The sequence below is a fragment of the Mobula birostris genome, chromosome 6 (genome assembly GCF_030028105.1).
Source record: "Mobula birostris isolate sMobBir1 chromosome 6, sMobBir1.hap1, whole genome shotgun sequence".
Taxonomy (NCBI): Eukaryota; Metazoa; Chordata; class Chondrichthyes; order Myliobatiformes; family Myliobatidae; genus Mobula; species Mobula birostris.
Genome location: NC_092375.1, coordinates 74349839 through 74364048, shown reverse-complemented (window position 1 = coordinate 74364048; position 14210 = coordinate 74349839). Strand labels below are relative to the sequence as shown.

The window sequence follows — 14210 nt, the reverse complement described above, 5'->3', positions numbered from 1 at the left end:
GGCAGAGTGGAGGTGGCTGAAGTTTCTGAGAATAGTTCACAAGGCACAACATAGATACGTCCCAGAGGAAGAAGTTCTCAAATGACAGAGGTAGGCAGCCGTGGCTGACAAAGGAAGTTAATGACTGCGTAAAAGCATATAAGGTAGCCAAAGTGAGTGGGAAGTTAGATAATTGAGAAGCTTTTAAAATCCAACAAAAATCCAATGAAAAAGCTATAAGAAGGGAAAAGAGGAAATATGAGGGCTGATTAGACAATAATATAAAGCAGGATACCAGATTTTTTTTCAGTTATATAAATAGTAAAAGGGAAGTGAGAGTTGATATTGGACCACTGGAAAATGATGCTGGTGAGGTAATAATGTGGGATAAGGAAATATCAGATGAACTTAACAGGTACTTTGCATAAGTCTGCACTGTGGAAGACACTACTAATGTGCCAGAGGTCTGTGAGTGTCAGGGAGCAAGAGTGAATCCCATTGCTATTACAAAGGAAAAAGTGCTAGGCAAACTGAAAGTTCTTAAGGTGGATAAAATCACCTGGGTCAGATGGACTATATCCCCAGAGTCCTGAGAGAGGTTGCTGAAGAGATAACGGATACATTGGGCATGATCTTTCAAGAATCACTTGATTCTGGCATGGTCCCAGAGGACTGGAAGATTTCAAATGTCACTCCACTCTTGAAGAAGGGAAGAAGACAAAAGAGAGGAAATTATGGGCCAGTTAGCCTAACCTTAGTGGTTGGGAAAGTGTTGGAATCTATTATTAAGGATAAGGTTTCAAGGTACATCAATGATAAAATAAGTCAAAGTCAGCATGGTTTCTGTAAAGAGAAATATTGCCTGACAAATCTGTTAGAATTCTTCAAGGAATTAACAAGCAGGCTGGACAAAGGAGAGGTAGTGGATGTCATTTACTTGGATTTTCAGAAGGCATATGATAAGGTGCCACACATGAGGCTGCTTAACAAGATAAAAACCTATGGCGTTACAGGAAAGGTACTGGCATGGATAGCGGAATGGCTGACAGGCAGGAAGCAGCGAGTGGAAATAAAAGGGGTCTTTTCTGGTTGGTTGCCAGTGACTAGTGGTGTTCCTCAAGGGTCTGTATTGGGCCCGATGATTTTCACATTCTTTTTCAATCATATAGATAATGGAACTGATGACTTTGTGGCAAAGTTTGCAGATGATACAAAGATAGGTGGAGGGGTAGGTAGTGCTGAGGAAGCAATGCAATTGAGCAGATCTTAGACAAATTGGAAGAATGGGTAAAGAAGTGGCAGATGGAATACAGTGTTGGGAAATGTATGATAATGCATTTTGGTAAAAGGAACAATAGTGCGCACTGTCATCTAAATGGGGAGAAAGTTCCCCCACCTTTGTATCACCTCTGTCCTCATCCAAGATTCCCAGAAGGTTAATTTATAGTTTGAGTCTGTAGTAAAGAATGCAAATTCAATGTTTGAATTTATTTCAAAGGGAATAGAATATAAAAGCAACAAGATAATGCTGAGCCTTTATAAGACACTAGTCAGGCCACACTTGGAGTTTTGTCAACTGTTTTGGGCCCCCAGATCTCAGTAAGAATGTGTTGTCATTGGAGAGAGTCCAGAGGAGGTTCATGAGAATGATTCTGGGAATGAACGGGTTAACATATGAGGAGCATTTGGCAGCTTTGGGCCTGAACTCACTGGAATTTAGAAGAATGCAGGGGGATGTCATTGAAATCTACTAATTGTTGAAAGGACTAGATAGGGTGGATGTGGAAAAGATGGTTCCTGTGGTGGGGATATCCAGAACTAGAGCCATAGTCTCAAAATTGAGGGACAACACTTTAGAACAGAGAGGTAAGGAGGAATGTTTTTTAGCCAGAGAGTAGTAAATCTGTGGAATACACTGCCACAGACTGTGGTGGAGGCCAAGTCTGTAGGTATATTTAAGGCCGAAGTTGATCGTTTCCTGATCAGTCATGGCATCAAAGGATATGACGAGAAGGCAGGTGAATGGGGTTAAGTGGGATCTGGGATCAGCCATGATGGTGCAGCAGAGCTGACTCGATGGGCTGAATGGTCTGATTCTGCTCCTTTGTCTTATGGCCTTATGGTCAGAGGTTTATGTTAGGAGTTTAATAAGTTTCTATCAAAAGCCATCCTGTTGTTTCCCCAAAAGTTGATGTTATATTGTTTAGAAGTTAATCTAAAGGTATCAATAAGATTTTGCTGGAATAGAATGTTAGCTTGAGTTTATTGCACACTAAACTAGATGCTAATGGTTTACACATACAATTTACCTGTAGTATTTACTTGATGGAATTATATAATATTTATCTGCAGGAAAGTTAACTAAGTTCTTACTTACCTGTGTATGTGTATATTTACTTGTGTGAATGGAACAATGCAGTAATTGCACTCAATTGTGTTGTTTTTCAGATTCACTCCTTATTCACTCCGTGATGTCATTGAGTTTGCAATAAAACCAAGGAGCTAGGATGCTACACCCTGCGACAGAGAGTTCACTGACTCTTCCAAACCTGGCCTTTTGTGAATCCACATTTTCCCTCACTCCGCCAGGGTGTCATGGTATCATAGTGATTAACAAAATGGCTTGACAGCACCAGCGATCACCGATTGGGGTTTCATTTCCACCGCTATCTGTAAGGAATTTCTATGTTCTCCCTGTTAGCAGGTGGATTTCGTCTGGGTACTGTGGCTTCCTCCCACATTCCAAGGATAGTGGGATAATGAGTTGTGTGTATGCTATGTTGGCACCAGAAGTGTGGCAACAGTTAGCACAATCCTTAGGCTGTGTTGGTTGTTGATGCAAAATGACACATTTCACGGTATATGTTGATGTTTCGATGTAGTGCACCTGTTACTAATAAAGCTATTCTTCTCTTTAGTGGCCATTATTTCAGCTCTGGGATTCACTGCGTTAAACATATTGACAATGTTTTTCTACACTTCCCATCTTATCTCGTACTTTTTCTCTATTTTGCCTGAGGAAGCTCTCACATAGCATCTTGAGATATTTTTCACTATAAGACCACAAGACATAAGAGCAGAATTAGGCAATTCAGCACATTGACTCTGCTCCGCTATTCCATCCTGGCTGATCCATTTTCCCTCTCAACACCATTCTCCTGTCTTCTTCCCACAACCTTTGACTCCCTTACTAATCAAGAACCTATCAACCTCCACTTTAAATAGATCCAATGACTTAGCCTCCAATGCATTCCACAGAATCAACATTTTCTTGCTAAAGAAATTCCTCCTCATTTCTGTTCTAAAGGAATACCCATCTATTCTAAAGCTGTGCCCTTTGGTCCTAGATTTCCCCACTATAGGAGACATCCTCTCCATAGCCACTCTATCTAGGCCTTTTAATATTTAATAGGTTTCAGTGATATCCCTCCTCATTCTTCTAAACTCCAGCAAGGAAAAATATTCTAAACTGTTTTTAGCTTTGTGACTCAAGAGAAATTTTGCTGTGCTCTTATTGAGTTCCCTTGACCTTTTTGGTACACTTTCAATTCTACTTTTAGCATACTTGGTTTCATCAGTTAACTATCCTAATAAGCAGATTTTAGGACAATAATGTCCAAAAGGATTAATGGCACAGCTAACACAGATGTTGCCTCTTAGCTGCAGTGAACCAGACTCAAGCCTAGCCCTGTGTGCTGGACAGATGGAATCTGCATATTTGCCCAATAACCAAGTGAGTTTTCTTTGGATGCTGTTGTTTCCTCACACACCCCAAACATGTGTGGGTTGAGAGGCCATTATACATTGCCTTTAGTGTGTAGGTGGGTGATAGAATCTGACAGGAGTTGATGGGTATATAGGGAGAACAAACTTGACTAACGTAAATGGGTGCCTGATGGCCAGAACAGACTTTATAGAATAGATAGTACAGCACAGTACAGGCCCTTCCGCCCACAATGTTGTGCCAACCCTTAAGCCCTACCTCCCATGTAACCCCCCACCTTAAATTCCTCCAAATACCTGTCTAGCAGTCCCTTAAATTTCACGAGTGTATCTGCCTCCACCACTGACTTAGGCAGTACATTCTACGCACCAACCACTCTCTGAGTAAAAAACTTTCCTTAATATCCCCCTTGAACTTCCCACCCCTTACCTTAAAGCCATGTCATCTTGTGCTGAGCAGTGGTGCCCTGGGGAAGAGGCGCTGGCTGTCCACTCTATCTATTCCTCTTAATATCTTGTAAACCTCTATCATGTCTCCTCTCATCCTCCTTCTCTCCAGAGAGTGAAGCCCTAGCTCCCTTAATCTCTGATCATAATGCATACTCTCTAAACCAGGCAGCATCCAGGTAAATCTCCTCTGTATCCTTTCCAATGCTTCCACATCCTTCCTATAGTGAGGCAACCAGAACTGGACACAGTATTCCAAGTGTGGCCTAACCAGAGTTTTATAGAGCTGCACCATTACCCCACAACTCTTAAATTCTATCCCTCGACTTATGAAAGAAAACATCCCATAAACTTTCTTAACTTGGTGGATTGAAGGCCTGTTGCCATGCTGCATAACCCTTATGAGCCCAAATGAACCATTATCTACAGTGCCTATAAAATGTATTCACCCCCACCCCCCCAGAAGTTTTCATGTTTTATTATTTTACAACATTGAATCACAATGGATTTAATATGGCTCTTTTGACACTGATGAACAGAAAAAGACTTCTGTGTGAAAGTGAAAGCTGATCTCTACAAAGTGATCTAAATTAATTACAAATATAAAACATAAAATAATTGATTGAATAAGTATTCACCCCCTTCAATTCAGTATTTATTAGATGCACCTTTGGCAGCAATTACAGATTTGAGTCTGTGTGGATAGGTTTCTATCAGCTTTGCATAACAATGCAGTTTTTCACCATTCTTTACAAAACTGTTCAAACTCTGTCAGATTGCATGGGGATCATGAGTGATCAGCTTTTTTCAAGTCCAAACACAAATTCTCAATTGGATTGAGGTCTGGTCTCTGATTTGGCCACTTCCAGGACATAAACTTTGTTGTTTTTAAGCCATTCTTATGTTGCTTTGGCTTTATGTTTGAGGTAATGGTCTTGTTGGGAAACAAATCTTATTCCAAGTTGCAGTTGTCTTGCAGACCACATCAAGGTTTCCTCCAGGACTTCTCTGTATTTTGCAGCATTCATTTTACCCTCTACCTTCACAAGCCTTCCAGGGCCTGCTGCAGTGAAGCATCCCCACAGCATGATGCAGCCACCAACATACTTCATAGTAGGGATGGTGTGTTTTTGATGATGTGGGGTGTTTGGCTTACACCAAACATAGCATTTAGTCTAATGGCCAAAAAGCTCAATTTTGGTTTCATCAGACCATAGAACCTTCTTCCATCTGCTTCAGAGTTTCCCACATGCCTTCTGGTAAACTCTAGCTGAGATTTCATGTGTGTTTTTTTTCAACAGTGGCTTTCTCCTTGCCACTCTCCCATAAATCTGTGACTGGTGAATCACCCAGGCAACAGTTGTTGCATATGCAGTCTCTCCCATCTCAGCCACTGAAATTTGTAACTCTTCCAGAGTTGTCACAGGTCTCTTGGTGGTCTCCCTCACTAGTCCCCTTCTTGCCCGGTCACTTAGTTTTTGAGGACGGCCTGCTTTTGGCATATTTACAGCTGTGCCATATTCTTTCCATTTCTTGATGATTGACTTAACTGTGCTCCAAGGGATATTCAGGGACTTGGAAATTTTCTTGCATTCTTCTCCTTTCCTGTGCTTTTCAACAACCTTCAGTGGCTTGAAGTTTTTTTTTGTCTCCATGCTGTAGTTTCTGCCAGGATACTGACTCACCAGCAGTTGGACCTTCCAGATACAGGTGTATTTTTACTACAATCAACTGAAACACCTTGATTGCACACAGCGATCTCCATTTCACTAAATGTGACTTCTAAAACCAATTGGCTGCACCAATGACGATTTGGTGAGTCATATTTTGTGTTTTATATTTGTAATTAATTTAGATCACTTTGTAGAAATCTGTTTTCACTTTGACACGAACGAGTCTTTTTCTGTCATTCTGTGTCAAAAAAAGCCGAATTAAACTCACTGTGATTCAATACTGTAAAACAATAAAACATGAAAACTTCCAAGGGAAGTGAATACTTTTTATAGGCACTGTACAACCTGTCTCTGAATGTAAACAAAACAAAAGAGATGGTTGTTGACTTCAGGAGGACATGGAGTGACCACTCTCTGCTGAACATCGACGACTCCTCCATAGAGATCGTTAACAGCACCAAATTTCTTGGTGTTCACCTGGCGGAGAATCTCACCTGGTCCCTCAACACCAGCAAAGAAAGCCCCGCAGTGTCTCTACTTCCTGCAAAGACTGAGAAAAGTCCATCTCCCTCCTCCCATCCTCACCACATTCTACACACGTTGTATTGAGAGCATGCTGAGCAGCTGCATCACTGCCTGGTTTGGAAATTGTACCATCTCGGATTGCAAGACCCTGCAGCGGATAGTGAGGTGATCTGAGAAGGTCATTGGGGTCTCTCTTCCCTTATCACAGACATTTACACCACACGCTGCATCTGCAAACCAAACAGCATTATGAAGGACCCCATGCACCCCTCATACAAACTCTTCTCCCTCCTGCCATCTGGAAAAAGGCACCGAAGCATTCAGGCTCTCAAAACCAGACTATGTAACAGTTTCTTCCCCCAAGCCATCAGACTCCTCAATACCCAGAGCCTGGCTTGACACCAACCTACTATACCCTCTACTGTGTCTATTGTCTTGTTTATTATTTATTACTATTTATTGTAGTGCCTGCACTGTTTTGTGCACTTTATGCAGTCCTGGATAGGTCTGTAGTCTAGTGTAGTTTTTGTATTGTTTCATGTAACACCATGGTCCTGGAAAACATTGTCTCATTTTTACTATGTACCAGCAGTTATGGTTGAAATGACAATAAAAAGTGACTTGACTTGACTTGACTTGACTTGTACATGATGAATTGAAACCAATGCAACACTATATGCAGAGGAGCACAGTGCTGCAGTTCGTTATGGTTCACTACCATTCTCTATTGTGTATTCATCCAATACCTTATTAGGTGAGCCCCAAACATCCTTCCTCTTGACGTTCATTGATGAACAATCTGCCAATGCATCAGTCACCTTGTATTCTTAAACCCAACAGTCATTTCAAAATATAGTTTTCTGACTCTTAATAGAAGATCTGAAAATGAAGTAGCCAGCATTTTTTAAAATGTTATCTTTTTTTTCCCCACTTACATTTAATTCAGAAAATAAATCAAGAGACTTCTTATGCTTGTGGAAGTGATATTTTCCTTGGGCAAGTTTTAAGTATCCAGTCACCACTCCCTCAAGACAATCTTACATACACTAATGAAGAAGGCTGCTTTTGTGGCTAATTTACAGCTCACTTCCTGTTGTCTAGTGACTGCCTTGCTAAAAATGGAACCTCGATAGCACTTACAATTAATTGAGAAATCGTGGGTGATAATCTAAAGCCTAACTAATCAGAAGAATATGAATAAGCATTATTTGACAGGTTGCATTACATTTCTAAGGGCACATATACTTGGTAAAGCAAGTGCAAAATCTGAATGACATGAAATAAACACAATGAATGCAAGACGAGAGTTACACTGCTGGATACTAATGTTCAAGCACTTAAACGTGCTGGCCTGCAGAAATATTAACTTATTTGTAGCAGAGGTGTTAAGTAGCAGTGGGAGTCATTTCAGACCAACAAGTTAAATGATTATATATTATTAGTGCAAAAACTTCACATCAGCACCTTTGTGTTTTGGTAAGGAGATTAACTAAAGCCAAGGGTGTTGAATAAGTTTGGGGGTCTCTGGATGATCTCAGTGCAGATTAATATCTGAAGATTTTAAGTGCTTACACATCCAGTCACACCTCATATGACCAGAGCATGGATTATATGTTTTGCGAACTTCATTAAACAAATCAATATCACGCAACCAGTCCATGTACACTGCTGGGCTGCAGTTAACTTTGAAATGCAGTACCAAGAGCTTACATCTGCAGGTGTTGGTGCCAAGGATATAACGTTTACTTTAATCCAGGGACCTCAAGCATCTGTTACCTTACTGCAAAATTAAAGAATATTTCCAATGACAGAGAGTAAGATGACTTGTTACAATAGCATAGTGCTGTAAATATATGTTTTGGGATGGGATAATGGTTTACCAGGGAAAAACACGGTGAAAAAATATATACTGGCCCAACTTAATTGTGATATTAACTCTGTAGCACTCATTGTGACAAATCATGGACCGTGTTGTCAGACAGAGACCATGCTTGAGCATTCCTGGGGTAACGTGGTTTTCACAGTGCAGTGCCAGACTGGGACTTTCATGAGCGAAGCAAATAAAATATCATCAACCCTTGGCCCACAATGGCCTTACTGCAACACCCAGCCCTACACAGTGCACACAGCAGCTTTTGCTTGATTCTATGATTGCCTGTGTCTAGAACCCAACTTCGATCCTGCCAAACTGAGATCCCGTACCACCACACACAAATCCTCTTTGTCAATCGCGCAATAGTTCCCTCCACCATCCAGTCTTTGCCAACATCCTGACCACTTTCCTAACCATCCAAGTATTGCCATAAGACCACTAGCCATAGGAGCTGAATTAGGCCATCTGGTCCATCCAGTCTGCTCCGCCATTCAATCATGGCTGATCCTTTTATCCTATCTCCTCTTCAACACCAGTTCCTGGCTTTCTCCTCATAACTTTTGATGCCATGTCCAATCCAGGACCTTAAATCTCTACCTTAAATACACCCAACGACCTGGCCTCCACAGCTGCATGTGGCAACAAATTTCACGAATTCACCACCCTTTGGCTAAAGAAATTTCCCTGCATCTCTGTTTTGAAAGGACACCCCTCTATTCTGAGGTTGTGCCCTCTTGTCCTAGACTCTCTCACCACGGGAAACATCCTTTCCATATCTACTTTGTCTAGGCCCTTCAACATTTGAAAGGTTTCAATGAGATCCCCCTTCATCTTTCTGAATTCCAGTGAGTACAGACCCAGAGCCATCAAACGTTCCTCGTATGATAGCCCTTTCATTCCAGGAATCATCTTTGTGAACCTCCTCTGAACCCTCTCCAATGCCAGCATATCTTTTCCAAGATGGGAAGCCCAAAACTGTTCACAATATTCAATGTGAGGGCTCACCAGTGCCTTAAAGCCTCAGCATTACATCCTTGCTCTTGTATTCTAGTTCTCTTGAAATGAATGCTAACATTGCATTTGCCTTCCTCACCACCGGCTCAACCTGAAAGTTAACCTTCAGAATGTTCTGCACAAGAACTCCCAAGTTCCTCTGCATCTCAGATTGCATCAAACTATTGTGTGTAGTTCTGAAGTTCTGATCACCTACCTACAAGAAAGATATCAATAAAATTGAAAGAGCGCAGAGAAAATTTACAGGAATGTTTCCATGATTTGAGGACCTGAGCTATGGGGAAAGGTTGAATATGTTAGGAGTTTATTCGCTAGCATGTAAAAGAACAAGGGGAGTTTTGATAGAGGTATACCAAATTATGAAGGGCATAGATAGGGTAAATGCAAGCAGGCTTTTTCCATTGTGGTTGGGTGAGACTAGACTAGAGGCCATGGTTAACGATGAAAGGTGAACTGTTTAAGGGGAACATGATGGCGAACTTCTTCACTCAGAGGGTGGTGAGATTGGGGAATGAGGTGCCAGCCAGAGGAAATGCTGGATTTAGGTTCAATTTCAATGTTTAAGAGAAATTTGGATAGGTACATGTATTGGAAGCATATGGGGGCTATGGTTCAGGTGCAGGTTGATGGGAGAAGGCAGATTAATAGTTTGGCACAGACTAGATGGGCCAAATGGCCTGTTTCTATGACTCTATAACTACCTGCAGCCTTTCTATAAGCTCACCGTCCTCCTGGCAAAGACCAGCTTTCCACTGACAACACACTGTCCATCTCTCCAACATAAATACAAGAGATTCTGCTGATGCTAGAAATCCATTGTAACACACACAGAGCTCAGCAATTCAGGCAGCATCTACGGAAATGAATAAAAAGTCAGCGTGTTGGGCCAAGACCCTTCTTCAGGACTGGAAAGTAAGGGGGAAATTTTCAGAATATAAAGTTGGGGAGAGGGGAAGGAGGACTAGCTAGAAGGTGATGGCTGAAGCCAGGTGGGTGGGAAAGGTAAAGGGCTGGAGAAGAAGGAATCTGATGTGAGGAGAGTGGACCACAGGAGACAGGAAAGAAGGAGGGGCACCAGGGAGAGGTGATAGACAGGTAAGAAGAAGAGGGAAGAGGCCAGAGTGGGAAATACAAGAAGAGGGAAGGGAAGGGAAAGAAATTACTGGAAGGAGAAATCGATGTTCATGCCATCAGGTAGGAGGCTACCTAGGGACAATGTGAGGATTTGCATCTCCACCCTGAGAGTGGACTCATCGTAGCAAAAGAGGAGGCCACGGATCAACATGTTGGAATGGGAATGGGGATAGGAATTAAAATGATTGGGCACCGGGAAACTCTGCTTTTGGTGAATGGAGCAAAGGTGCTTGATAAAACGGACCCCAACTTGCATTGGGTCTCACCAGTGTGGAGGAGGCCACATCAAGAGTACTGGATGCAGCAAATGACCATAACAGATTCGCAAGTGAAGTGTTGCCTCATCTAGAAGGACTGAGGGAGGAGGTGAATTGGCAGGTGTAAAAATTCTACTGCATGCAGGGATAAGTGCGAGGAGAGAGATTATCTCTCTTCTCTCCATATTCATTTCTCCACCTTCCACACATAGTCTGACTCTCCAATGTCCACACATAACCCTCCCCCACCATCTACACACAATCCATCTCTCCACCAGCCACAGTCTATCTCTCCACCCTCCACACACAGACCATCTCTCCACCGTCTACATGCAATCTGTCTCACCACCATCCAAACACAGTCCATCTCTCCATAATTCACACACAGCCTATCTCTCTCCTCCATCCACACACAGTCTTTCTCTCGCTCTCCTCTTTCCACATGCGGTCCACCTCTCCATTGTCCACAAACAGAGTCCATCTCTTCCAACATCTTTGCCATGTTGACTTTACTCATTCCCTAACTACATAGCAAATAGTTATTTTTAATCATGAATCCCACCACGATCCCTCCACATCCCCTCTCTACAAACCCCAACCTTTCTCATCTATTACCCACTCTCTTCCTTTAATGAAACAGTACCATCCTTTCCTGAACCTCCTGCCTCACCTTGAAAATCCTAGGAGAGACAAATTTGTCCATGGATCAAATGTGATAAATAGTAGCATCCATGCAAAGGTTCGTAGTTTACATGAATTTACTTCTCAGTCATCATCACAAAAACATTTATCTGGTCATTTTCAGACTGTTTTTGGTAGCAGCCTATTATGTAGCTCAATTTGTTCCCTGCAATTCCTCAAGAGAAATAAATTATCTGTAAAGCTGTGAGATATCCGGATTGGTGAGAAGTGTTGAACAAATCACAGTGAAAGTTGTGACAAAGTTCCAATATATGCTAGGAAAGTATTAAAGATTAAAAAAAAACCAAAGTACCATATGTTATACTGAATTCTTGGAAAGATAAATCTGTATTCCTTCAGTGCCACAGAAATAATAAATAACAGACACTAAACAAAGTTTGTACTCACAGGATAGGGCTGAACAACTGTCAGGATGATTGATTCCTTGCAGCTCCTGTTGAGGAAAAGAAATGGGATTTTAGATTATCTTTATTTTTCACAATACATGTAACTTTCCAACCCATATCTAGAGGTAACTAATATTTACTTCTTTTCTGTGATTTGTAAGGAGGCCATCAGTTTGATAACAGCCTGCCCGCAGCAGCACACTCCATTCCCCCTTTCTTTATTTCTCTAATGCCCCACAACTTGGTAACTGGTTTATTATTGCCACATGTACCAAGGTGCAGTGCAAAAGGTTGTTTTGCACTCCTTCCAGACAAATCATTCCATCTGATCAGTAGATTGAGGTAGTACAAGTGAAAAGCAATAACAGAATATCGAGTTGGACTTACAGAAAAAGTGCAGTGCAGGCAGGCAATAAGATACAAAGTCCTTGATGAGGTAAATTGTGAGATTAAGCATCCATTTTCTCAAGAGCTTTATTCATTGGTCTTATAACAACAGGACAGAGGCTGTCCTTGAGCTTGATCGCACATGTTTACAGGCGTTCTGAATTTTCTCACATTCCCATTAACTCTCCTTAGATACATTTGGCACTTACCCACACTAAGGAATGATTTACAGTCACTAAATAACCTACAAGCACAACTATGGGATGTGGTCAGAAACCCGAGCATCTGGAGGAAATTCATGTGCTCACTGTAAGAACGGGTAACCACTGCGCAGGCAGCATCCAAGCACAAGATCAAATGCAGGTCCCTGGAGCTGTGTGGCAGCTGCACCTTTCTGCTGCCTCACCAATCGAAGCTCTATTATACCCATCTCGAAACATAATGAACAACTGGCTCTGACCTCTGTATGATAGAGGCAGTTGTGTTTTTTTGTTATATAAAGCTTTCAACAAAGGTACTTCAGTCAAACTTTTAAGAAAACCACAGTGTTTCTAAGAGTGACATCTATAATTAACAGTGCAGTCAGTTCTTGTGGCAACAGAAGATGCTGTTCCTTGATGGACATGTTTTTATTTGTGTCAACACTAATCCATTTCATTTTGACGCTTTGTAATTTTGATACATGCTGTTTGCCAAATGGCACTGGTAAATAAGCCATTGAAGCTTATTATTTACAATGTGCTGACATATAGAAATGACTGATATCGTCACAATAATGGAAGAGCTTATTTAAAAGGAAAAGCTAGTAAAACAGTGGTTTTTCTTGGCAAAAGTCACAGATGTTGTCTCCTAGCAACAGTTCTGTTCAGGGATCTGAAGGGGAATATTATCTGCCAGAATGAAAGAGTATACCAAGAGTGTGCCTTTGACCTATATTCGAGTAGATATACATCCTTCCCTTTCTCCTACCTCCCTTAAATGTGTAGCAACCCTCCCTACCACCTTTACATGTATTATCTGCAGCTTTTGCTCCACCCCTTTCCCATACCTTTTTACACTGACTATCTCCCTTCTTTTTTTTTCACTTCTGATAAAGAGTCCCACCTGAACCACTGTCAGTTCATTTACATCCACAGATGCTACCTGACCTGCTGAGTTCCTCTCATGTCAAGGAGTACTTCATAATAACATACACCTTTCTCTAAAACTAGAGTCTGTTGAATGGAAGGATGGAAGTATTGAAGGTAACATTGAAAAACGTAGGATAGATAAGTAAACACAAGAGATGCTGGAAATCCAGAACAACACTCACAAATTGCTGGAGGAACTCAGCAGGTCAGGCAGCATCTTATGGAAATGAATAAACAGTCGACATTTTGGGCCAAGAGCGTTCAGCCAGATAGATAAGTCCCTGGGGCGGAATGAGATATATCCCAGGTTACTACAGAAAATGAGGAGGAGATTGCTCTGCCTTTGCTGATAATCTTTGCATCCTCACTGACCACAGGAATAGTATCTGATTGCTGAAGGGTGGCAAATGCTATTCCTTTGTCCAAGAAAGGGAATAGAGATACCCTTGGGAATTATAGACCAGTGAGTCTCACTGGTGGGCAAATTGTTAAAGAAGATTCTTAGAGGCAGGATATAAGAGCATTTGGAGAAACGTAGTCTGAGTAAGGATAGTTATCATAGCTTTGTGAAAGGCAGGTCATACCTCACAACCATGATTGAAATATTTGAGGACTTTAGTAAGGTGTATGATAAGGCTCTCCATGTAGGCTCACTCAGAAATTCAAAAAGCATGGGAACTAGAGAAATTTGGCTTTGTAGATTCAGAATATGTTTGCTCATAGAAGGCAGAGGGTGATTGTAGATGGTGTGTATCTTACCTGGAGGTCAATGGCTATGCTGTTTCGCATGGGGCCTGTTCTGCAAACCCTGCTCTTTGTGAACTTTATAAATGACTTGGATAAGGAAGTGGAAGGATGGATTAGTAAGCTTGCAGATGACACAAAGGTTGGTGTTATGGATAGTTTGGAAGGTTGTTGCAGACAGGACATGGACAGGATGCAGAGCTGGGCTGAGAAGTAGCAGGTGGAGTTCAACTCAG

General features: G+C 41.6%; 1 protein-coding gene across 1 annotated transcript in view; it reads right to left on the bottom strand.

The window, feature by feature from the left end:
* frmpd4 (FERM and PDZ domain containing 4) overlaps positions 1-14210 on the bottom strand; it is a 472289-nt gene that overhangs the window by 108722 nt on the left and 349357 nt on the right. The window contains exon 5 of the mRNA XM_072262320.1: positions 11715-11760. Within this exon, the coding sequence (XP_072118421.1) occupies positions 11715-11760 (46 nt within the window). The remainder of the gene's footprint in view (positions 1-11714; positions 11761-14210) is intronic.